Source organism: Notolepis coatsorum, assembly GCF_963971535.1.
Source record: "Notolepis coatsorum genome assembly, chromosome: 19".
Classification (NCBI taxonomy): domain Eukaryota; kingdom Metazoa; phylum Chordata; class Actinopteri; order Aulopiformes; family Paralepididae; genus Notolepis; species Notolepis coatsorum.
Genome location: NC_140183.1, coordinates 71,754,999 through 71,778,986, shown reverse-complemented (window position 1 = coordinate 71,778,986; position 23,988 = coordinate 71,754,999). Strand labels below are relative to the sequence as shown.

The following is a 23,988-nucleotide window of genomic DNA, read 5'->3' as shown; positions in this document are numbered from 1 at the left end:
GTGCATCTGCACATGTGCTTTTGAAGGCCTTCGGATGAGACGTTAAACGTGTGCCTGGCTTCATTGTATGGCAGCCATTAAGCCTACGTAGCGTAGCCCAAGGTCAGAGGTCGGGTGCTACTCAGTGGTGGTGAAGGAGGCAATTTCCACCCTACATTAAAGAGATTTGAGTCTGTCTAGAAAAGCGCTACATAAATGTAATTCATTCATTCAATATATCAGGTGGAAAATACCTTGTTTTGTGTGCGTGTGTGTGTGTGTGTGTGTGTGTGTGTGTGTGTGTGTGTGCGTGCGTGCGTGCGTGCGTGCGTGCGTGCGTGCGTGCGTGCGTGTGTGTGCGCGTGTAGCGTATGGTAGTTATTTAAAAAGATTCATACAAACATTTAACAAAAATGTAATACAAAATAAAATATCAGCTTACACAACTGAAACTGAAATGTCCCTGAAACTAACGAAAATAAATACATAACATTTTCAATCAATTTACAAGATGCATACTTGTAGTAATAACTCTTTTTAATTTTATGCAAAAGATGAAAGAGTGTTTTCTCACATACAGTATGTTAAAGTCATACTGGAAACTTGGAATTGACCTGCATTGAAACTTGAGACCTGACTTATTGTAGCGTGACATTAAAGAGTCAGAACTTTCGGCTGTAATCAAAGGTACATACAACCCACCTCTAAAACAAACACTTTTGTTAGATCCTTACACACACTCACACGCACATACATGCACGCACACACACACACACACACACACACACACACACACACACACACACACACACACACACACACACACACACACACACACACAATGTTGTACTTCTATTTAAAGCAGTGAGCCCACCTGCCTCTTTCACATATTGAAACTTGGAATTGACTTGATATTCTGCATTGAACCTTGATACCTGACTTGTGGCCTCAAGGTTGACTTGAAATGCATGCAAAGTGTGTGTGTGTGTGTGTGTGTGTGTGTGTGTGTGTGTGTGTGTGTGTGTGTGTGGTGTGTGGTGTGTGTGGTGTGTGTGTGTGTGTGTGTGTGTGTGTGCGTGCGTGCGTGCGTGCGTGCGTGCGTGCGTGCGTGCGTGCGTGCGTGTGTGTGTGTGTGTGTGCATCAGTGTGTGTGTCTGTTTGTGTAAATATGAGTGCAGATGCATCACTGCATGCTCATGTGTATGCATGTATGTTTTGCATATTTGACTCTATCTCTCTTGGTCAATTAATCTCGCATTTTGATGACTAAATAAAACTAACTGGACATTTTTGAAGCACTTCTTTCATAAGCACTGTTTAGAGAGGTCCTTTGTATGTGGACAATCCTTACAGATTTGTGAATTAAATCAACTGTTCGATTGGTCAACAAAATCCTATGATGAATGTATTTCCTCAAGGACAGCCCTAGACTCCATAATACTCCATTAGACACCAAATACTTGACGACCTGTTGAATGTTCTGGAAGGAAATATACAATACAAAATATATATTTTATTTTTTTCCCTTTCAGAATTCTATCTTAGAATTCCACCATTCTATTATATATATAGAATATATAGGATTCAATGGCCAGTCAGTAGCGATGGAGACATCATCATTAGAATGTTCAGGTCTCAAAATTCTAATCGCACGCACCTGAAAGGGTTCACAAAATTGTAGCAGTGCTATACTGTATACAGTATATAGATATCATGTGTGCAACTGTGTGTTCGCTCGGGATTCGTCTCATGACGGGAGGGGCCGGTTGCTCTCCCCCCCCCTCTCCCAGCCCTGCCGTACGCGGGTGAGGCTGCGGTCCACACAGGGAAGGAGGAGCAGCAGCTTGCAGACCAGCACCACGGAGGGCACCACCAGACACAGCATGTAGCCTGGGGGAGTATACCACCTGTAGGCGGAGGGACGCAGGAACTTGTTCCAGCCGTACAGGTAGGTGTGCAGCGTGCAGAAGAACAACGTCAGGTGACCCAACTTGGACTATGGGAGAAAGGAGAGGGACGGAGAGAGAAAGAGAGAGGGATGGAGAGGGAGAGAGAAAGAGGGAGAGGGAGAGAGAGAGGGAGCAAGAGAGGGATGGAGAGAGAAAGAGAGGGAGATGGAGGGAGAGAGAGAGGGAGGGAAGGAGGGAGAGAGAGGCGGATGGAGAGAAAGAGAGGTAGAGGGAGCGAGAGAGAGAGAGGGATGGAGAGAGAGAGGAATGGGGACAGAGAAATGCGGGAGAGAGTTGAGGAGAGAGAGAGATGGAGAAATGGGGACAGAGAATTGTGGGGGAGAGAGAGGTGGAGAGAGACGCAAAGATGAGATTCACACAAAAGTAGTCGCACACTTTCTGAGATACACGCTCTAGCTCCCACAGATAACACAAACCTAATTGCTATGTAATATTAATGAGCAGGTATGAGACAGACTGACCTTTACTGAGGCAAGCCTTTGACCTGCACACACAAACACACACACACTTACATCCATAAACGCGTGTACGCATACAGTACACACACGAACCGGCGCACATGCACACATCGACCGAAAACCTCAAGACCCGTGGCCTTGGATAATGTATGCCTTCTAAATTACATTTGATGAATAACTTAACATTTAAAACACCGCTCTAATTTGGGCTGGAGTGGAGGAGGGTGAGATGATTAGAAAATGAGCTTGACGTGACCCAGTTACATTTATGAATGAGTGCGTTCCCCGTGTACCAACGCTGATTTCATTTTCCATTGGCTAAAGTAGAACATTGGGAAACTTGCATGCATGGTCGCCCAATATAGTAATGATTCCATCCAACTGTGATTCGATTCCGAAAAAATTATTCAATCCAATGCATCAGGGGAAAAAAATGTCACCATGGTTCTACTCTGTCTGATTTGATTAACTTTCGATACTTTTTAGAAAAGTGATAGGTATGGACATTTTAATACATGAAATTAAAACCCCTACACTAAGTTATTTGCTCACCGCCGTGTTTATGTTAAACAATTAATCGAGCAGATGGACACAAATGAGTTTAGATTCATTTTCGATTTTACAGATGAGCTGGATTGGTTGAAGCAGCTGAATTTTCCACATTCATATCGATTCGTGGATCATTTTGACACCTAGCGACGACAAGCTTCCATTGAGTTATATGGTTCAGGAAATATTACTAGCATGTTGTTACGGACCCTGTCCTTATGTATGTATATAGAGGGAGTTATGTATGTTATCTGTTGTATATATAGGCATGTTTTGTTTGTTCTTGTCTTGTCTCCCTCTTGTGTCTACATATCCCCATTCTCAGGTGTCTCCCAGTCCCATGCAGCAGCTGGTCAATCAGCAACTCACCCCAGTGCAGCAGCAGCTGAGGCTCGTCAGCAATTAAGCTCCACACCCCTTCATATACCCCATTGTGTGCCGTGTTAGTTAGCTCCCTGGTTCATTGGTTGTGGTAACTATTTTCTGGTATATTTTGTGGTAGAGCTCTCTCTGTCGTTTGCTATAGAGCCGTGGCTCTTTGGGGGTATATTTTGTAGAGCTGGTGAACGCTCTGGTATTGTAGAGCTGGTGAAGGCTCTGGTATTGTGTAGAGCTGGTGAAGGCTCTGGTATTCTGTAGAGCTGGTGAAGGCTCTGGTTTTGTGTAGAGCTGGTGAAGGCTCTGGTACTCTGTGTTTTTGGTGTAACCCTTCCCAGGTGGCCAAAAAGTTCCGGCCCATTAATGGCCCTGTATCCGGCAGGCCGGAAGAAATTAGTCGGCCCAAGTCCGGCTGCCAGAGTCGGCCAAGTAGGCGGCAATGACTGACTGGCCGATTCCGGCCCGAGTACACTGGGCCAGGTCCGGGGTTGCCGGAAGCGGTGAACGTCCGGATTGGCCGAGTAGGCGGCAATGACTGACTGGCCGATTCCGGCCCGAGTACACTGGGCCATGTCCGGGGTTGCCGGAAGCGGTGAACGTCGGGTTGCCTAAAGCAGCCCAGATGCGACCCACACACACTGGGCCAGGTTTGGTTGCCCGAAGCCTAGCCGACACTGCCAATGCAATGGTACTACACAGTAAATTCCGCAGAGTACATTTGACTCAAACTGAGTACATTTGATTCAAACTGAGTAAAGAAATTTTACTCAGTTTGAGTGAAATGTACTCAGTTTGAGTCAAATTTACTTTGCGGAATTTACTGTGTACCCAGTATTCTGCCAGAGCTACTCCACTATCTGCCTATGACCATACATTACCGGAAATACAGTAGGAAATGGTTGATTAGTAATACAATGCCACATATTTAAGGACCCTTCCCTTTACCAATGGAGTATTGGCATGTCCCGCATTGAGCAATTCAGAAGTTTACATGCTGTCTCCTACCTCACTGAAATATATTCTCAGTGTATGTGCACATTGTACACAATATACACCATTCTGCAGTGAAGCTCAAATATCAAGTAAAGTAACAATTACCCCCATACATGCTACTTTTTCCAGTTAAAAATGACAACTTGAATAGATATTTAAACATTTATTAACAAAAAAATATCACATCCTCCTCTCTGAACCCAACGACAAAGCCTCCAATGAAATTAACCCATTGTTCCCCTGCAACAGCTTCTCCCACAGGGGATCTTTGATTAAACACCTGCTATCAGAAGAATATAGACAGTCAGAAAAAAAGTTCAGTTTACTACTTAAGTACATTTAAAAGTAGAAACTTTGACTTTTACTCAAGTGTGTACTTTCACTTAAACTTTCATGTTAGTCTAGCTTAGCAAATTTTTTTAGGAGAATTAATACAAAAACGAGTGATATGGCCGTTCAGTTGTAAATGAAAGCCTGCATTTAGTAAGACGTTGTTTATAAATGTCTTTTGGTTTAGTTATGAATGAATGACAGCATCTCTATAGCACAGCTCTATTACTAGGACATAAAGTGCTTTGGAATGACTGTATACATCATTCACAACGGGTGGCCCCAGCAGGAATCAAACTCCTAACCGTGACAGTGTTAGTGCCATGCTCGGAGTGCCAAGCACAAGACCCCAATGTTATGCGGGGCTCTGCTCATAGGCGGGCGGCTCGTGGCGTGGCTCGTAGTCCTGGTTGTAGAAGCAACCGTCGCCCTCCATGGAGACCCCCCTCCTCCCGCGTCACCCCAGCGAGGTGGCGGGTGGCGACCCTGACGAGGTGAGCCATGGTGGGGTGGCGGGGGGCCGGCAGGGGGAGGCCCCTGGGGGGGGCTCCGGAGAAAAGCGCCAGGGGGCCGGGCCGGGAGGCGCCCCTGGGGCACCCCGGGAGGCGTGGGCATAGCCTTACGGACCACGGGGGAATAGGTGACATGGGGGCGTAGCGTGGCGGGGGTCTGGGGGAGCTGTCGCCGGCCCCGGCGAGGCGTGCTGGTCCCCGACGTGGAGGGGACGGGACTTCCACTCACTGCCCTACACGAAAAGTGAAAAAGGCAAATAAAAAGAACGAACCACAAATTCAACGACAGAAGAGAAGAGGATGAGATAGAGAGAGAGAAGAGAGAGAGAGAAGAGAGAGAGAAGAGAGAGAAGTAAAGCAAGATAACAAAATACAACAAGAGCCAGTATGGAAGCAAATGAGTGACAGAAGTATTTGAATTTGATCAGACACCGAATTTATAGCATTGAAAATAATTACTTTGAAAACATGTATCTGAATTGAATTTATAGCATTGAAAATAATTACTTTGAAAACATGTATCTGAATTTTTTCAGACACCAAATTTAAAGCATTGAAAATAATTACTTTGAAAACATGTATCTGATTTTTGAATTTTATCAGACACCGAATTTATAGCATTGAAAATAATTACTTTGAAAACATGTATCTGAATTTTTTCAGACACCGAATTTATAGCATTGAAAATAATTACTTTGAAAACATGTATCTGAATTTTTTCAGACACCGAATTTATAGCATTGAAAATAATTACTTTGAAAAATGTATCTGAATTTTTTCAGACACCGAATTTATAGCATTGAAAATAATTACTTTGAAAATCATGTATCTGAATTTTTTTGCTCCGAATTTACCTATGTGAAATAAAAATTCAATGTAAAAAATTCGAATGTATAATAAAATTCAATGTAAAAAGATTCGATGCATAATTGCGGTGTATAAAATTCGATGTAAAAAACCATCATCCGGGCTACCCAGACAGGATAAGCAATCGCGCCTGGATGCAATCGAATTGACTTCTGGCCTATCACTGCACGGCTTTGTCAGTCATGTGATCACACCAACCCGGGAGAAAGATGGCGGTATATATACATACGTTGGGGGGAGAATATACATACGGTGGGGAGGAGACTGTACATTAGGAGGGGGTGGGTGGGAGAGAAATATACATACGGTGGGGAGAGAATATATACATACGGTGGGGAGGAGACTGTACATTAGGAGGGGGTGGGAGAAAATATATACATACGGTGGGGAGGAGACTGTACATTAGGAGGGGGTGGGTGGGAGAGAAATATACATACGGTGGGGAGAGAATATATACATACGGTGGGGAGGAGACTGTATATTAGGAGGGGGTGGGAGAGAAATATACATATGGTGGGGAGAGAATATATACATATACGGTGGGGAGGAGACTGTACATTAGGAGGGGGTGGGAGAAAATATATACATACGGTGGGGAGGAGACTGTACATTAGGAGGGGGTGGGTGGGAGAGAAATATACATACGGTGGGGAGAGAATATATACATACGGTGGGGAGGAGACTGTATATTAGGAGGGGGTGGGAGAGAAATATACATACGGTGGGGAGAGAATATATACATACGGTGGGGAGGAGACTGTATATTAGGAGGGGGTGGGAGAGAAATATACATATGGTGGGGAGAGAATATATACATACGGTGGGGAGGAGACTGTACATTAGGAGGGGGTGGGAGAGAATATATACATACGGTAGGGAGGAGACTGTACATTACGAGGGGGTGGGAGAGAAATATACATATGGTGGGGAGAGAATATATACATATGGTGGGGAGAGAATATATACATACGGTGGGGAGGAGACTGTACATTAGGAGGGGGTGGGTGGGTGAGAGAGAAAATACATATGGTGGGGAGAGAATATATACATACGGTGGGGAGAAGACTGTACATTAGGAGGGGGTGGGAGAGAAATATACATATGGTGGGGAGAGAATATATACATATGGTGGGGAGAGAATATATACATACGGTGGGGAGGAGACTGTACATTAGGAGGGGGTGGGTGGGTGGGAGAGAAATATACATATGGTGGGGAGAGAATATATACATACGGTGGAGACTGTCTATTATATGTATATTTCTCTCCCAACCACCCCCTCCTAATGTACAGTCTCCTCCCCACTGTATGTATATATTCTCTCCCCATCATATGTATATATTCTCTCCCCACCGTTCTCTTGGTGTAAAAAGTTTAAGACCAGGCTGAGGCCAGGCTATGGATGGCTTTGAAGGTGAGTAGTGTTTTGAAGTTAATGCGTTCCTTGATCGGGAGCCAGTGGAGGGAGTGGAGGACAGGAGTGATGTGTTCGCGGGACCGGGTGTTAGTGAGGAGGCGGGCAACTGAGTTTTGGACCATCTGCAGTTTATGGAGGGAGCGGGAGGTGATGCCAGTGAGGAGGGAGTTACAGTAGTCCAGGAGGGAAAAGATGAAGGCGTGTATGAGGGATTCAGCAGCAGGGGGTAGAGGCAGTGACGGATTTTGGCAATGTTGCGGAGGTGAAAATATGAAGTTTTGACAATGGAGCGGACATGGGGTCAAATGAGAGGGTGGGGTCGAGGATGACACAGAGGTTGCGGACTAGGGGGGAGGGGGTGATGGTGGAGTCATTGATGGTGAGTGTGATGTAATACAATAATTTATACTGTAGCATTACAAACCATTTGACAGCCAGGTCCTGCACCTCCGTTCTTGTCCTCTAGGAGCCATCGCAGCATGGCCAAGACCTTCCTCATCCAGCATACTGTCCGGGTGTAACTTATTGCCAGCGGAAGAGTGCAAGAATGCTTCCGCATTCGTCACCGCACGCCAGTACGGTAATGCGCCTTTCCTTTCGCCCCGCTCAGACAAATGCATGTAGTACATTGCAACACAACGCAGCATTTCCGCGGCTGTCTTTAACTAGCAGGACGCTAGTGGGCTAGTCGCTAAAATATATAATTGTACCAACACAGATATTAGGCAGTACACACATTGTCCTGCAATACATGTACAGTGAATGCACAGCTACATTCGCCATATATTTCTATCGCTGCTGCGGTCTATAGTGAAATGCAATATTATTATTATTATTGTAAAGATTATCATTACAATCGCAGCCTGGAGGCAATGTTACAAGTGTACGAGGGTTGTGTGCAAAGAGCACAGCCTCTCAATTTGCACAACGTGCACAAAATAATAATTGTAATGATCTTTACAATAATAATAATATTGCATTTCACTGTAGACCGCAGCAGCGATAGAAATATATGGCGAATGTAGCTGTGCATTCACTGTACATGTATTGCAGGACAATGTGTGTACTGCCTAATATCTGTGTTGGTACAATTATATATAAAACGATATATATATTTGAGCGACTAGCCCACTAGCGAGGCAACCTCCTGCACCATCGCAGCAGCGCCGAGCGTGGTGATACAAGCGGGCTGCTCTGAGGAAAGGAGCCCCTTCACGCTAGTGGGCTAGTCGCTCAAATATATATCGTTTTATATATAATTGTACCAACACAGATATTAGGCAGTACACACATTGTCCTGCAATACATGTACAGTGAATGCACAGCTACATTCGCCATATATTTCTATCGCTGCTGCGGTCTACAGTGAAATGCAATATTATTATTATTGTAAAGATCATTACAATTATTATTTTGTGCACGTTGTGCAAATTGAGAGGCTGTGCTCTTTGCACACAACCCTCGTACACTTGTAACATTGCCTCTCCAGGCTGCGATTGTAATGATAATCTTTACAATAATAATAATAATAATAATATTGCATTTCACTGTAGACCGCAGCAGCGATAGAAATATATGGCGAATGTAGCTGTGCATTCACTGTATGTATTGCAGGACAATGTGTGTACTGCCTAATATCTGTGTTGGTACAATTATATATAAAACGATATATATTTTAGCGACTAGCCCACTAGCGTCCTGCTAGTTAAAGACAGCCGAGGTTGAGTAGTTTCTTCTGATATCACTTTCAAACTCCAAGTGATTCATTGCAATGTACGCGGAAATGCTGCGTTGTGTTGCAATGTACTACATGCATTTGTCTGAGCGGGGCGAAAGGAAAGGCGCATTACCGTACTGGCGTGCGGTGACGAATGCGGAAGCATTCTTGCACTCTTCCGCTGGCAATAAGCTACACGCATACTGTCCTTCTGAAGATCTGAAGTCATTAGTGGCCATGAACCTAAAGAGAGAGAGCGAGAATACGTTAGTAGATAGTCTAAGGCCAGTGATTCTCAATATTATTTTGCATATCTAGGACCTCTAATTTAGTCCATGTCATGCACATCTACATAAAATATACTGTAGCATTACAAACCATTTGACAGCCAGGTCCAGCACCTTTCCGTTCTTGTCTTCTAGGAGCCATCGCAGCATGGCCAAGACCTTCCTCATCCAGCATACTGTCCTTCTGAAGGTCTGAAGTCATTAGTGGCCATGAACCTAGAGAGAGCGAGAATACGTTAGTAGATAGTCTAAGGCCAGTGATTCTCAATATTATTTTGCATATCTAGGACCTCTAATTTAGTCCATGTCATGCACATCTACATAAAATATACTGTAGCATTACAAACCATTTGACAGCCAGGTCCAGCACCTCTCCGTTCTTGTCTTCTAGGAGCCATCGCAGCATGGCCAAGACCTTCCTCATCCAGCATACTGTCCTTCTGAAGGTCTGAAGTCATTAGTGGCCATGAACCTAGAGAGAGCGAGAATACGTTAGTAGATAGTCTAAGGCCAGTGATTCTCAATATTATTTTGCATATCTAGGACCTCTAATTTAGTCCATGTCATGCACATCTACATAAAATATACTCTAGCATTACAAACCATTTGACAGCCAGGTCCAGCACCTCTCCGTTCTTGTCTTCTAGGAGCCATCGCAGCATGGCCAAGACCTTCCTCATCCAGCATACTGTCCTTCTGAAGGTCTGAAGTCATTAGTGGCCATGAACCTAGAGAGAGCGAGAATACGTTAGTAGATAGTCTAAGGCCAGTGATTCTCAATATTATTTTGCATATCTAGGACCTCTAATTTAGTCCATGTCATGCACATCTATATAAAATATACTGTAGCATTACAAACCATTTGACAGCCAGGTCCAGCACCTCTCCGTTCTTGTCTTCTAGGAGCCATCGCAGCATGGCCAAGACCTTCCTCATCCAGCATACTGTCCTTCTGAAGGTCTGAAGTCATTAGTGGCCATGAACCTAGAGAGAGCGAGAATACGTTAGTAGATAGTCTAAGGCCAGTGATTCTCAATATTATTTTGCATATCTAGGACCTCTAATTTAGTCCATGTCATGCACATCTACATAAAATATACTCTAGCATTACAAACCATTTGACAGCCAGGTCCAGCACCTCTCCGTTCTTGTCTTCTAGGAGCCATCGCAGCATGGCCAAGACCTTCCTCATCCAGCATACTGTCCTTCTGAAGGTCTGAAGTCATTAGTGGCCATGAACCTAGAGAGAGCGAGAATACGTTAGTAGATAGTCTAAGGCCAGTGATTCTCAATATTATTTTGCATATCTAGGACCTCTAATTTAGTCCATGTCATGCACATCTACATACTGTAGCATCCATCAACACAGGATGACCCTTTCCAGCTGTTGAAATGAAAGTCCCAGATTGAAAAGTATATATATTACACAGTCACACACACAATAAAACATTGTATACATCACTTACAAGCATGACCACTTGAAGATCTTGAAGACTTGGTAGATCTTGACCGTCTTGGGAGAGAGAGAGAGAAGGCATTACAGGATGACTCTTTGAAAATGATGTCCCAGATTAAAAAGTATATATTATATATACACAGTCACACACACAATAAAAACCACAACCACTTGAAGTATACGGGTAGTTGTTATTGAGCTGTCTTCTGCTTTCATGTCGTTGTTGAGAGACAGCACTGTAACAGTATTTGCTACATTAACAATGAAATTATATATTTTATAATTAAATTAAACCATGAAAGATCTGCGTGATATGCATTGGTTAGCTAATGTCAGTATTCTACAGTCTAGGCCTGCTAGCAGTAGTGCTTGTATTACAGATCCCGCCAGTTTCATAATATCGAGCAAATAACGTTACAGTAGACTAGTCACTGAAACACAGACTAAACAGCATTTATATCAGCAGCACGCATTACTTATAAATAATAAAATATATGTGTTGCACAATTACCCGAGATGAGAACAGTTGGTGACAACGTGAGGCTCTGCCTGTAGCAGTGTATGTAGCCTATATATGTGTTGCACAATTACCTGAGATGAGAACAGTTGGTGACAACGTGAGGCTCTGCCTGTAGCAGTGTATGTAGCCTATATAGCTAACGTGAGCTCGCGCTACACTCAGTGTATGTAGCATAGATATCTATAGATATCTGTGTTCTATAGATATCTATGGTATGTAGCCTATATAGCTAACGTGAGCTCGCGGCCTCGCGCTACACTCAGTGTATGTAGAGCTAGTAGCTAACGTGAGCTCGCGCTACACTCAGTGTATGTAGCCTATATAGCTAACGTGAGCTCGCGGCCTCGCGCTACACTCAGTGTATGTAGAGCTAGTAGCTAACGTGAGCTTGCGCTACACTCACTGAAACACAGACTAAACAGCACTCATTTATATTAGCGGTATTACTTATAAATAATCAAAAATATCTGCATAAATTACCTGAGATGAGAAGAAATGCAACCGTGTCATACTGGTCTGGTCTGACTGTGCCGCGCGCGACGCGCGTCAATTCAAAATTTCAAAAACCACAATGCATTGTGGGGATCCCCCCCCCCACAATGCAACGCAGCTGTTAGTCAGTGTTGCCAAATGACAATTATTATTTATATTATTTTATATAACAGTTACTCAATCAACTTGCTTTATGCCTACAATCTCTCTGACAAATCTCAATGGCACAAGAATAACTTAAAATAATACTAATAATAATAATACTAATAATAATAATAATAATAATAATAATAATAATAATAATAATAATAATAATAATAATAATAATAATAATAATAATAATAATAATAATAATAATAATAATAATAATAATAAAATAATAATAATAATAATAATAATAATAATAATAATAATAATAATAATAATAATAATAATAATAATAATAATAATAATAATAATAATAATAATAATAATAATAGCTCTCTTTTCAAGTAAAATAATATGAAATAATGTTCGAATTAATACATCTTTAACAAATTATAGGCAGTATAGTATTTGTTTCAAGTTTAAAGTTCAATAACTTCGTTTTTATATACTTTACAGTGAAAATGTTGGTTTTGATTGATTGATTGATTGATTGATTGATTGATTGATTGATTGATTGATTGAAAACTTTATTAACAGATTGCAGAATGGGTACAATACAGTACAGCTCAATACATACAATTGTTAAGGGCATGCAGACCAGAGAAAGACGTTCGTCTTGTTTACATCAGGGACCCCCATTTTCAATTCATCATAACATGACATGTGACATACAGATAGACACTTCTATACATTTATGACATACCAGATTTGCAAATACAGTAGGCCTACTGTTTGTGATACAAAAAGAGTCTAGAAAAGAGAGTATATATTTGACGTAGAACCGTACATTATAGGTGGGGGGGGTAGGAGGGGTGGGGGGGGGGGGCACTGTACAACTGCACAAGCACAACTGTACATTGGAATATTGACAAAACCATGTTTGGTACTTTACTGTACATTGGAGGGGGTTGGGTTAGGACATTTACAGGGGCCAGTTTCGAATTGCAGTCTCCCGTAGGTGTTCTTTGAGAGTGTTTTGAAAGTGGGTAGTGATTCACATTCCTTTACATCTTTGGGTAGGGCGTTCCACATTGATGTGGCATAATTGCGAAATGTGTTTAGTCCCTGTTTGAGCCGAATCTGGGTTTAACATGATTTGTGGAGCTCCCATGGTGTTGTGGTCGTGGTATTCACTGACCTTTGGGAAGTATTTTGACATGTACACATATACCTTGGTCGTGTATGTATCTTGTAGACAGGCCCATTGCAAGTTGCTGTACTCTGTCGTCTACTCTAAGCCATCCTAGGTTGTCACGTGGGCAGGGGCGAGGTGGGTTCTAGAAGTAAGGTCAAGCAGTAGTCTGACCAGTTTGTTTTGAGATGTTTGTGTAGCAGGGTGGATTATCCCTACTTTATGAGATGTACACTGTCACCAGGTAGGGGGGAACGCAGCAGATCTGAGTCCAACTGAATCCCCGACTTTAGTGCAGGAGTGGAGCTTTAGCAGAGGGTCACAGCCTCTTCACCCTGCTCCCCTCTGGGAGAAGGCTGAGGATCCCAAAGGCTGTGAAAGCTCGACACAGACTGAACTTCTTCCCCTCAGCCGCCAGGCTGATCAATGCCTCAGGTCCCCCCCCCCCCCCCCCCCCCCCCCCCCCCCTCGGTACCCCCCCCCCCCCCCCCCTCCCCCCTCTGCCCCCAAGTGACACTGGCACAATGACACTGACTGCACTGCACTAGTCCGTACTGGATCCCTGCACTCTTCACTTTATATATATATATGTATTTATTGATTAATCCCCCACTGCACTGTTTCGTTTCTTGTCTGTGTTGGTCTTGTTTTCTGTGAAAAAAGAAAGGAAATGCATACACTGTATTGCTGCAACAATTACCAATGTGTTTTACACAAATGGCTAAATAAAGGAATCTGAATCTGGGGCCTAGGATTTACTAACCTAGTGTGCTGGTCCAGCTTTAACAAATTATCTCTGTATCTTTTCAATGTAAATAATAAATCAGTAACCAGTATTGTTATGTTAGCGTACTGAGCTGCGGTTAAAGGCCTTAACCACAGGTTAAAGGCCTTAACCACAGTTGTTATGTTAGCTACTGAGCTGCTGCAGGCCTTAACCACAGTATTATGTTAGCTATGAGCTGCTAACTATAGAGGCCATAACCACAGTATTACATATACTCTTGTTAGCTTTATGAGGCTACATCAACACGCTCCTATGAGTGCAGCATATGCAGCTTTATGAGGCTACATCAACATCCTATGAGTGCAGCTATAATATTAGCTGTATGAGGCTACATCAACATGCAGGCTCCTATGAGTGCAGCTATTTAAAGGCCTTAACCACAGTTGTTATGTTAGCTACTGAGCTGCTGGTTAAAGGCCTTAACTACAGTGTTGTTATGTTAGCTACTGAGCTGCTGGTTAAAGGCCTTAACTACAGTGTTGTTATGTTAGCTACTGAGCTGCTGCAGGCCTTAACCACAGTATTATGTTAGCTATGAGCTGCTAACTATAGAGGCCATAACCACAGTATTACATATACTCTTGTTAGCTTTATGAGGCTACATCAACACGCTCCTATGAGTGCAGCATATGCAGCTTTATGAGGCTACATCAACATCCTATGAGTACAGCTATAATATTAGCTTTATGAGGCTACATCAACATGCAGGCTCCTATGAGTGCAGCTATTTAAAGGCCTTAACCACAGTTGTTATGTTAGCTACTGAGCTGCTGGTTAAAGGCCTTAACTACAGTGTTGTTATGTTAGCTACTGAGCTGCTGGTTAAAGGCCTTAACTACAGTGTTGTTATGTTAGCTACTGAGCTGCTGCAGGCCTTAACCACAGTATTATGTTAGCTATTAGCTGCTAACTATAGAGGCCATAACCACAGTATTACATATACTCTTGTTAGCTTTATGAGGCTACATCAACACGCTCCTATGAGTGCAGCATATGCAGCTTTATGAGGCTACATCAACATCCTATGAGTGCAGCTATAATATTAGCTTTATGAGGCTACATCAACATGCAGGCTCCTATGAGTGCAGCTATTTAAAGGCCTTAACCACAGTTGTTATGTTAGCTACTGAGCTGCTGGTTAAAGGCCTTAACTACAGTGTTGTTATGTTAGCTACTGAGCTGCTGGTTAAAGGCCTTAACTACAGTGTTGTTATGTTAGCTACTGAGCTGCTGCAGGCCTTAACCACAGTATTATGTTAGCTATGAGCTGCTATTATAGAGGCCATAACCACAGTATTACATATACTCTTGTTAGCTTTATGAGGCTACATCAACACGCTCCTATGAGTGCAGCATATGCAGCTTTATGAGGCTACATCAACATCCTATGAGTGCAGCTATAATATTAGCTTTATGAGGCTACATCAACATGCAGGCTCCTATGAGTGCAGCTATTTAAAGGCCTTAACCACAGTTGTTATGTTAGCTACTGAGCTGCTGGTTAAAGGCCTTAACTACAGTGTTGTTATGTTAGCTACTGAGCTGCTGGTTAAAGGCCTTAACTACAGTGTTGTTATGTTAGCTACTGAGCTGCTGCAGGCCTTAACCACAGTATTTTGTTAGCTATGAGCTGCTAACTATAGAGGCCATAACCACAGTATTACATATACTCTTTTTAGCTTTATGAGGCTACATCAACACGCTCCTATGAGTGCAGCATATGCAGCTTTATGAGGCTACATCAACATCCTATGAGTGCAGCTATAATATTAGCTTTATGAGGCTACATCAACATGCAGGCTCCTATGAGTGCAGCTATTTAAAGGCCTTAACCACAGTTGTTATGTTAGCTACTGAGCTGCTGGTTAAAGGCCTTAACTACAGTGTTGTTATGTTAGCTACTGAGCTGCTGGTTAAAGGCCTTAACTACAGTGTTGTTATGTTAGCTACTGAGCTGCTGCAGGCCTTAACCACAGTATTATGTTAGCTATGAGCTGCTAACTATAGAGGCCATAACCACAGTATTACATATACTCTTGTTAGCTTTATGAGGCTACATCAACACGCTCCTATGAGTGCAGCATATGCAGCTTTATGAGGCTACATCAACATCCTATGAGTGCAGCTATAATATTAGCTTTATGAGGCTACATCAACATGCAGGCTCCTATGAGTGCAGCTATTTAAAGGCCTTAACCACAGTTGTTATGTTAGCTACTGAGCTGCTGGTTAAAGGCCTTAACTAAAGTGTTGTTATGTTAGCTACTGAGCTGCTGGTTAAAGGCCTTAACTACAGTGTTGTTATGTTAGCTACTGAGCTGCTGCAGGCCTTAACCACAGTATTATGTTAGCTATGAGCTGCTAACTATAGAGGCCATAACCACAGTATTACATATACTCTTGTTAGCTTTATGAGGCTACATCAACACGCTCCTATGAGTGCAGCATATGCAGCTTTATGAGGCTACATCAACATCCTATGAGTGCAGCTATAATATTAGCTTTATGAGGCTACATCAACATGCAGGCTCCTATGAGTGCAGCTATTTAAAGGCCTTAACCACAGTTGTTATGTTAGCTACTGAGCTGCTGGTTAAAGGCCTTAACTACAGTGTTGTTATGTTAGCTACTGAGCTGCTGCAGGCCTTAACCACAGTATTATGTTAGCTATGAGCTGCTAACTATAGAGGCCATAACCACAGTATTACATATACTCTTGTTAGCTTTATGAGGCTACATCAACACGCTCCTATGAGTGCAGCATATGCAGCTTTATGAGGCTACATCAACATCCTATGAGTGCAGCTATAATATTAGCTTTATGAGGCTACATCAACATGCAGGCTCCTATGAGTGCAGCTATTTAAAGGCCTTAACCACAGTTGTTATGTTAGCTACTGAGCTGCTGGTTAAAGGCCTTAACTACAGTGTTGTTATGTTAGCTACTGAGCTGCTGCAGGCCTTAACCACAGTATTATGTTAGCTATGAGCTGCTAACTATAGAGGCCATAACCACAGTATTACATATACTCTTGTTAGCTTTATGAGGCTACATCAACACGCTCCTATGAGTGCAGCATATGCAGCTTTATGAGGCTACATCAACATCCTATGAGTGCAGCTATAATATTAGCTTTATGAGGCTACATCAACATGCAGGCTCCTATGAGTGCAGCTATTTAAAGGCCTTAACCACAGTTGTTATGTTAGCTACTGAGCTGCTGGTTAAAGGCCTTAACTACAGTGTTGTTATGTTAGCTACTGAGCTGCTGGTTAAAGGCCTTAACTACAGTATTGTTATGTTAGCTACTGAGCTGCTGCAGGCCTTAACCACAGTATTATGTTAGCTATGAGCTGCTAACTATAGAGGCCATAACCACAGTATTACATATACTCTTGTTAGCTTTATGAGGCTACATCAACACGCTCCTATGAGTGCAGCATATGCAGCTTTATGAGGCTACATCAACATCCTATGAGTGCAGCTATAATATTAGCTTTATGAGGCTACATCAACATGCAGGCTCCTATGAGTGCAGCTATTTAAAGGCCTTAACCACAGTTGTTATGTTAGCTACTGAGCTGCTGGTTAAAGGCCTTAACTACAGTGTTGTTATGTTAGCTACTGAGCTGCTGGTTAAAGGCCTTAACTACAGTGTTGTTATGTTAGCTACTGAGCTGCTGCAGGCCTTAACCACAGTATTATGTTAGCTATGAGCTGCTAACTATAGAGGCCATAACCACAGTATTACATATACTCTTGTTAGCTTTATGAGGCTACATCAACACGCTCCTATGAGTGCAGCATATGCAGCTTTATGAGGCTACATCAACATCCTATGAGTGCAGCTATAATGTTAGCTTTATGAGGCTACATCAACATGCAGGCTCCTATGAGTGCAGCTATTTAAAGGCCTTAACCACAGTTGTTATGTTAGCTACTGAGCTGCTGGTTAAAGGCCTTAACTACAGTGTTGTTATGTTAGCTACTGAGCTGCTGCAGGCCTTAACCACAGTATTATGTTAGCTATGAGCTGCTAACTATAGAGGCCATAACCACAGTATTACATATACTCTTGTTAGCTTTATGAGGCTACATCAACACGCTCCTATGAGTGCAGCATATGCAGCTTTATGAGGCTACATCAACATCCTATGAGTGCAGCTATAATATTAGCTTTATGAGGCTACATCAACATGCAGGCTCCTATGAGTGCAGCTATTTAAAGGCCTTAACCACAGTTGTTATGTTAGCTACTGAGCTGCTGGTTAAAGGCCTTAACTACAGTGTTGTTATGTTAGCTACTGAGCTGCTGCAGGCCTTAACCACAGTATTATGTTAGCTATGAGCTGCTAACTATAGAGGCCATAACCACAGTATTACATATACTCTTGTTAGCTTTATGAGGCTACATCAACACGCTCCTATGAGTGCAGCATATGCAGCTTTATGAGGCTACATCAACATCCTATGAGTGCAGCTATAATATTAGCTTTATGAGGCTACATCAACATGCAGGCTCCTATGAGTGCAGCTATTTAAAGGCCTTAACCACAGTTGTTATGTTAGCTACTGAGCTGCTGGTTAAAGGCCTTAACTAAAGTGTTGTTATGTTAGCTACTGAGCTGCTGGTTAAAGGCCTTAACTACAGTGTTGTTATGTTAGCTACTGAGCTGCTGCAGGCCTTAACCACAGTATTATGTTAGCTATATGAGCTGCTAACTATAGAGGCCATAACCACAGTATTACATATACTCTTGTTAGCTTTATGAGGCTACATCAACACGCTCCTATGAGTGCAGCATATGCAGCTTTATGAGGCTACATCAACATCCTATGAGTGCAGCTATAATGTTAGCTTTATGAGGCTACATCAACATGCAGGCTCCTATGAGTGCAGCTAATGTTAGCTTTATGAGGCTCTGCCCCCCCCCCTCCACTCCTATAACACCCACCTCGCTCTGCCCCCCCCCCCCTCCACTCCTCTAACATTTTATTTATTAATTTTATTATTATTATTTTATTTGTTGCCATTAAAATAATAGGCAAGCATAGGGCTAAAACATTTTCATAAACAATAATATAATCTTTTGTTATTTGGTTATAATAAGGGCTTTTCTATGCATTTGTCTGATTGATTGATTGATTGATTGATTGAAAGCTTTATTTACAGACTGCAGAGTGGGTACAGTACAGCTGTATTCACTTGTTGCGGTGGTCTCAACGGAACAATTTTGATTGACAGTCGATTCTGCCAATCACACCGCTGTTGTGTGTGGGGGCGGCGTCGCTTGACTGAAACTTCGGCTCTGCCCCGGCAACCATTGCCGGGCCAGAGCCGGTTTATCTTTGGCGAGACCGAGTCGGCTCTGCCCCGGCAACCATTGCCGTGCCAGAGCCGGTTTATCTTTGGCGAGCCCGAGTCGGCTCTGGCACGGCAAGCCGAGCCGGGCCAGAGCCGGTTTATCTTTGGCGAGCCTGAGTCGGCTCTGCCCCGGCAAGCAGAGCCGGGCCAGAGCCGGTTTATCTTTGGCGAGCCCGAGTCGGCTCTGCCCCGGCAACCATTGCCGGGCCAGAGCCGGTTTATCTTTGGCGAGCCCGAGTCGGCTCGGGCACGGCAACCATTGCCGGGCCAGAGCCGGTTTAGCTTTGGCGAGCCCGAGTCGGCTCTGCCCCGGCAACCAGAGCCGGGCCAGAGCCGGTTTATCTTTGGCGAGCCCGAGTCGGCTCTGCCCCGGCAACCATTACCGAGCCAGATCCGGCTCATCGTTGGCGTGCCGTGCCGGACATATGCCGAGTGTGCCGACCGGTAGCCGGAATTGGGCCGAGTATGCTGGCCACCTGGGTTATTGTATCTTTTGGTGTTTGTTGTTTATTGCACATTTCTGTCTAACCTTAATCCTTTGTATATTTGTTTATCACCCAGCCTATGGTGATTGTCTTTCTTTTGTATTAATCTTTTGTTTCGCACACAGGGACATTGAGGACAGGAAGATACCCTGGGGTCTATATTTTTGCATCACGTAGGTGACCTGATGTTAAAGACACCAGCCTTAGGGCCCGCGTCCACCTGGCGCATATTTCTAGCTGAAACATGCTGGCAGTGCGCCCGGTAGAATGGGGCGGGGCGCATGCGGTGAGAAAAAGTTCAGAACGTTTCAACTCTCTAGGCCATAGGTGTCAAACTCACGGCCCGCGGGCCAAATCCGGCCCGCCACGTCATTTGATGTGGCCCCCCAAGAGCTCAGGTAAAAAAAAAAAAAAAAAAAAAAAAATTACATTAATATTGGGTTAAAAAATAGCAGTGTTAAAATAATTGTGGGTTAATGCGTTAATAAAGCTTTAACTTTGACAGCCTTAGTTATTACACATTCTTACACATACATGTTTGTTGAACATCTGATGTAACAAAGGAAAAAAGCCAAAAGCACTTACTCCTCAGACATTCTTTGACAATTTTACAGCCCAAAATACAAAAAAGATCCAGGCGGAATAGGTAACAAAGGGTTGAAGAAATATTGTCTGAACTGTCAGATGCAAGCTGGCTGTGTGACATAACCGAGCATCTCGCTCAATTGAATAAGAAGCTGTAGGGACGCAAACAAGTCCCACCCAAAACTTGATCAATATTATAGTTGTGAACTGAGACAACCCTTATTTTGTTATTTTTGAGTACAGTTACAGTTCATGCAGACACATAATAGCAATTTCATTACGAATTGAAAATGGGGGACCCTGATGTAAACAAGTCGAAAGTCTTTCTCTGGTCTGCATCCCCTTAACAATTGTGTGTATTGAGCTGTACTGTACTGTACCCATTCTGCAATCTGTTAATTAAAGTTAATTAAACTATCTTCCATTAGTTGGATGTATGGCCTCTGCAAGGTTGTGTGCAGCCATTTGTTTTTGTAACATCTGCTACATCTGTCCCACGTGTTCTTTGCAGCTCACAGTTGTTAGTTCTGCCCCTCTTGACTGTGACAAAAAGGTTTTGAACAAACTTAATGTCATAGCTTGTATTTGATGATATTCTTCTTTGTTATTTACTTGAATGGTTTGATCATTGATTGGTGGAGTAATATGGGGTTCTGATAAACTAAAATTATTTGTTAAAATAACATAAGCTAACATATATTTTTACATTTATGCAAATGAATATGCAATATGTATAACTTGAATAAGTAATAAATACAGAAACACCATGTTTAACAATATGTAAATGTGTAGCTACATTTATTTTACATTACATTAACATTTATACGGTCTTTGGCCCTTTGAGGGCAACCATAATGCTGATGTGGCCCTCTGTGAAAATGAGTTTGACACCCCTGCTCTAGGCTGTATGCGGCCGCATAGAAAAGCTGAAAGGCGGTGAAAAAAAAAGCCGACCGCAGCGCACTTTCCACAGGCGGCCGCATTCGGTCGCATACGCTCCCTCCCCATTGGAATACATTGAAAAAAAACGCGTGCGGTCATAAATGTGAGGCAGGTGGACGCGAGCCCTTAGAAGTGAGCACCGCCACCTGTACTTTTGGGCGTCCGTGCCTGTAAGGGGGGGGTGGGTTTTCATTTCCTTTTGATATTTCATTTGGTGCCACTAGGTAGTCCTCCTTGCTCTCTGTGTTGCTGAGTTTTTGTGTTTATAAAAATAAATACTATCATGGTTTTGTGTCACTGCACCCTCACCTACCCTGTCTGTGGCGTTGTGTTGTGTCTCCTTACTGGACACACAGACAGTAGCCTATTTCTTCCATTCACCCTTGCTGTCTGTCCCTGAAAAAAGCCCATCAGGCTGCTCAATGTGGACTCACTGTAACAATAACTCCTCCATTCTACATTCATTGCACACAACATCCACATGCACACACTCACTTTAAACACTCACCTTTAACATTCACTTTAGACACTTTAAACACTACACCATATTTTATCTATTTATTACTAAAAGATTTGCACCACCTCTCTACCTAATTTTTGCATTTTGTTTTTGCATTTTGTACTTTAGTTTTGTATAGTATATATTTTGCTGTGTTATGGGCCTTTATTCTTACATTTTTTTTTACTGTATGAAGCACAATCTCAGGAGGCTCATACAAAATCAAGCATTTCACTGTAATGTATGTGTACCTTCTATGTGACAAATGAAACAAAACTTGAAACGTGAAACATTTCCTGCACAAGGGCATGTCTGACGCGGGAGCAGGGATTGATATTCTGGGAAACCTGTGCTGCCAATTCCCCATATTTCATGGGAAAATGTGGATACAGGGCTGACGACAGCACCGGTACAGTGTCGTTGCTAGGATATGCACGTAAAGACACTTTAATTTTTTATTTAATTCATTGTTTTAATTAACTTTATTATTTTACCAGGCATGTCAATTAAGAACTAATTCGTATTTACAATAGATGGCCTGGCGAGAAGACAAAAGGGCCTCTCGAAGGGTAACAGGGAAAGGGGACAAAATAATTTAATAAAATAAAATAGAAAAGAGACAGACGATACATACATCACAGAGGTAAGGGAGATAATTAAAACAGACAACCAAATAAAATGACAAGGTAATACATGAAGCAGAACAGTCAAATTTAAGACAGTTGCAAGTGTGTGTAAACAACTCTGCGATAGAGTCCTTAAAAGTAGTGAGGGGAGGATTTTTTCAAAGTATTTCATGTCTCGTTCCAACTGCTGGGAGCAGCGAATTGGAAGGAGGATTGACCGAAGGAAGTGTTAAAGGGGAGATGAAGCATAGCGATATAAACATAGTCATAGCATCAAATTAGTATTTAGATAAACCACAGAAAAAATCACGTTATAAAAATAAGGCGTTTCTAAGAAAACGATTTGTTATGTCCATTTATGTAGCATTTATGAACATGTGCGCCGCCATTTTGTTGCTGACGTCACAGTGTTGGTTTGGTCTGGCTCCTGGTTTACACTGCTGGTTAGCTGCCTAGTAAACATGGAGTGTCTTGAAGGTCAGTCAGTAAATGCAACGTTGCCTACCAAACAACGGGACCACGGTGGTTCTTTTTGTATTGTTCCTTGTTGTGAAGGATCAGATTAAACCGAATATGTATATTTATTTATATATATATATTTAATTGTATTTGTATATCGTTTGATATCCCCTGTATATTCCTTGTACAATATGCATTGAATATCCCTTTAGTCTACTAAACAGCCCATAATAGTTTCATTCTACCATTGGACGAGAACCTGGCGCCAGGTTGCCATACCCCTAGGTCCAAGTTCAATCGTGCCGCCTAACATGTCGTGGCAAGCCCCGGTTCCGCGCAGGAATATGTCGGGCGAAATACGAATGGTACTATTTGTTCATAGCGCATATATATATGGCGCAAGTAAAGTAGAACTTCCTTTTAGTCCAGTTCTTTACCCTCCAACAGAGTGACAGACGCAAAGCCTCCCCACGACGCACGTGCGGTGTAGTAAGGCCTACTTGGCCCAGAATAGGCATTGAGATATCGTGTAGATTAATAGTTGAATAGTCATAGTTTGGCACTATACCGTCGAGTTGGACGTATTCTATTAAGCTAATAATAGTCTATTTATGTATGGTGCATCGTTCGGTTAGAGTTCTAAAGTTATCAGTACCCCCATCGTTCCTGACGTTATCTGGACGCTTAACCAGGCTGGTCAGACCCCTAGTGGTGATTGCATCCGAGGAGCTCCGGGCCAAGAGCGACTGGACCTGTATATTGGATTACTCTACCCGGACGACGGCGAGCCTTCCACGGCTTGGATTATGCTTTGTGTGCTTTGATTATTCCATGGATAAAGGCCAACACTGCGGAGTGTTGGAACTACCCCCCGGAGAGGACTCCAGGTGAGACGGCGCTCGACACCAGTGAGGTCGCCTCACGTCTCTCCGTTATGGACCGGCAGCTACCGTCCACAGAGGGTCCAGCTGTATTCGTCTGCGGTCCGAGGTTCTGTGGGCACCGTGTCCAAGACTTTGGATTCTCCCAAGACAC

At 42.9% G+C, this 23,988-nt stretch overlaps 1 protein-coding gene across 1 annotated transcript in view; it reads right to left on the bottom strand.

The window, feature by feature from the left end:
* Positions 1 to 516: 516 nt before the first annotated feature.
* Positions 517 to 23,988, bottom strand: part of LOC311246202 (metalloreductase STEAP4-like) — a 50,946-nt gene continuing 27,474 nt past the window's right edge. Inside the window, exon 10 of the mRNA XM_084336319.1 lies at positions 517 to 1,975. Within this exon, the coding sequence (XP_084192445.1) occupies positions 1,727 to 1,975 (249 nt within the window). The 3' untranslated portion in view covers positions 517 to 1,726. The remainder of the gene's footprint in view (positions 1,976 to 23,988) is intronic.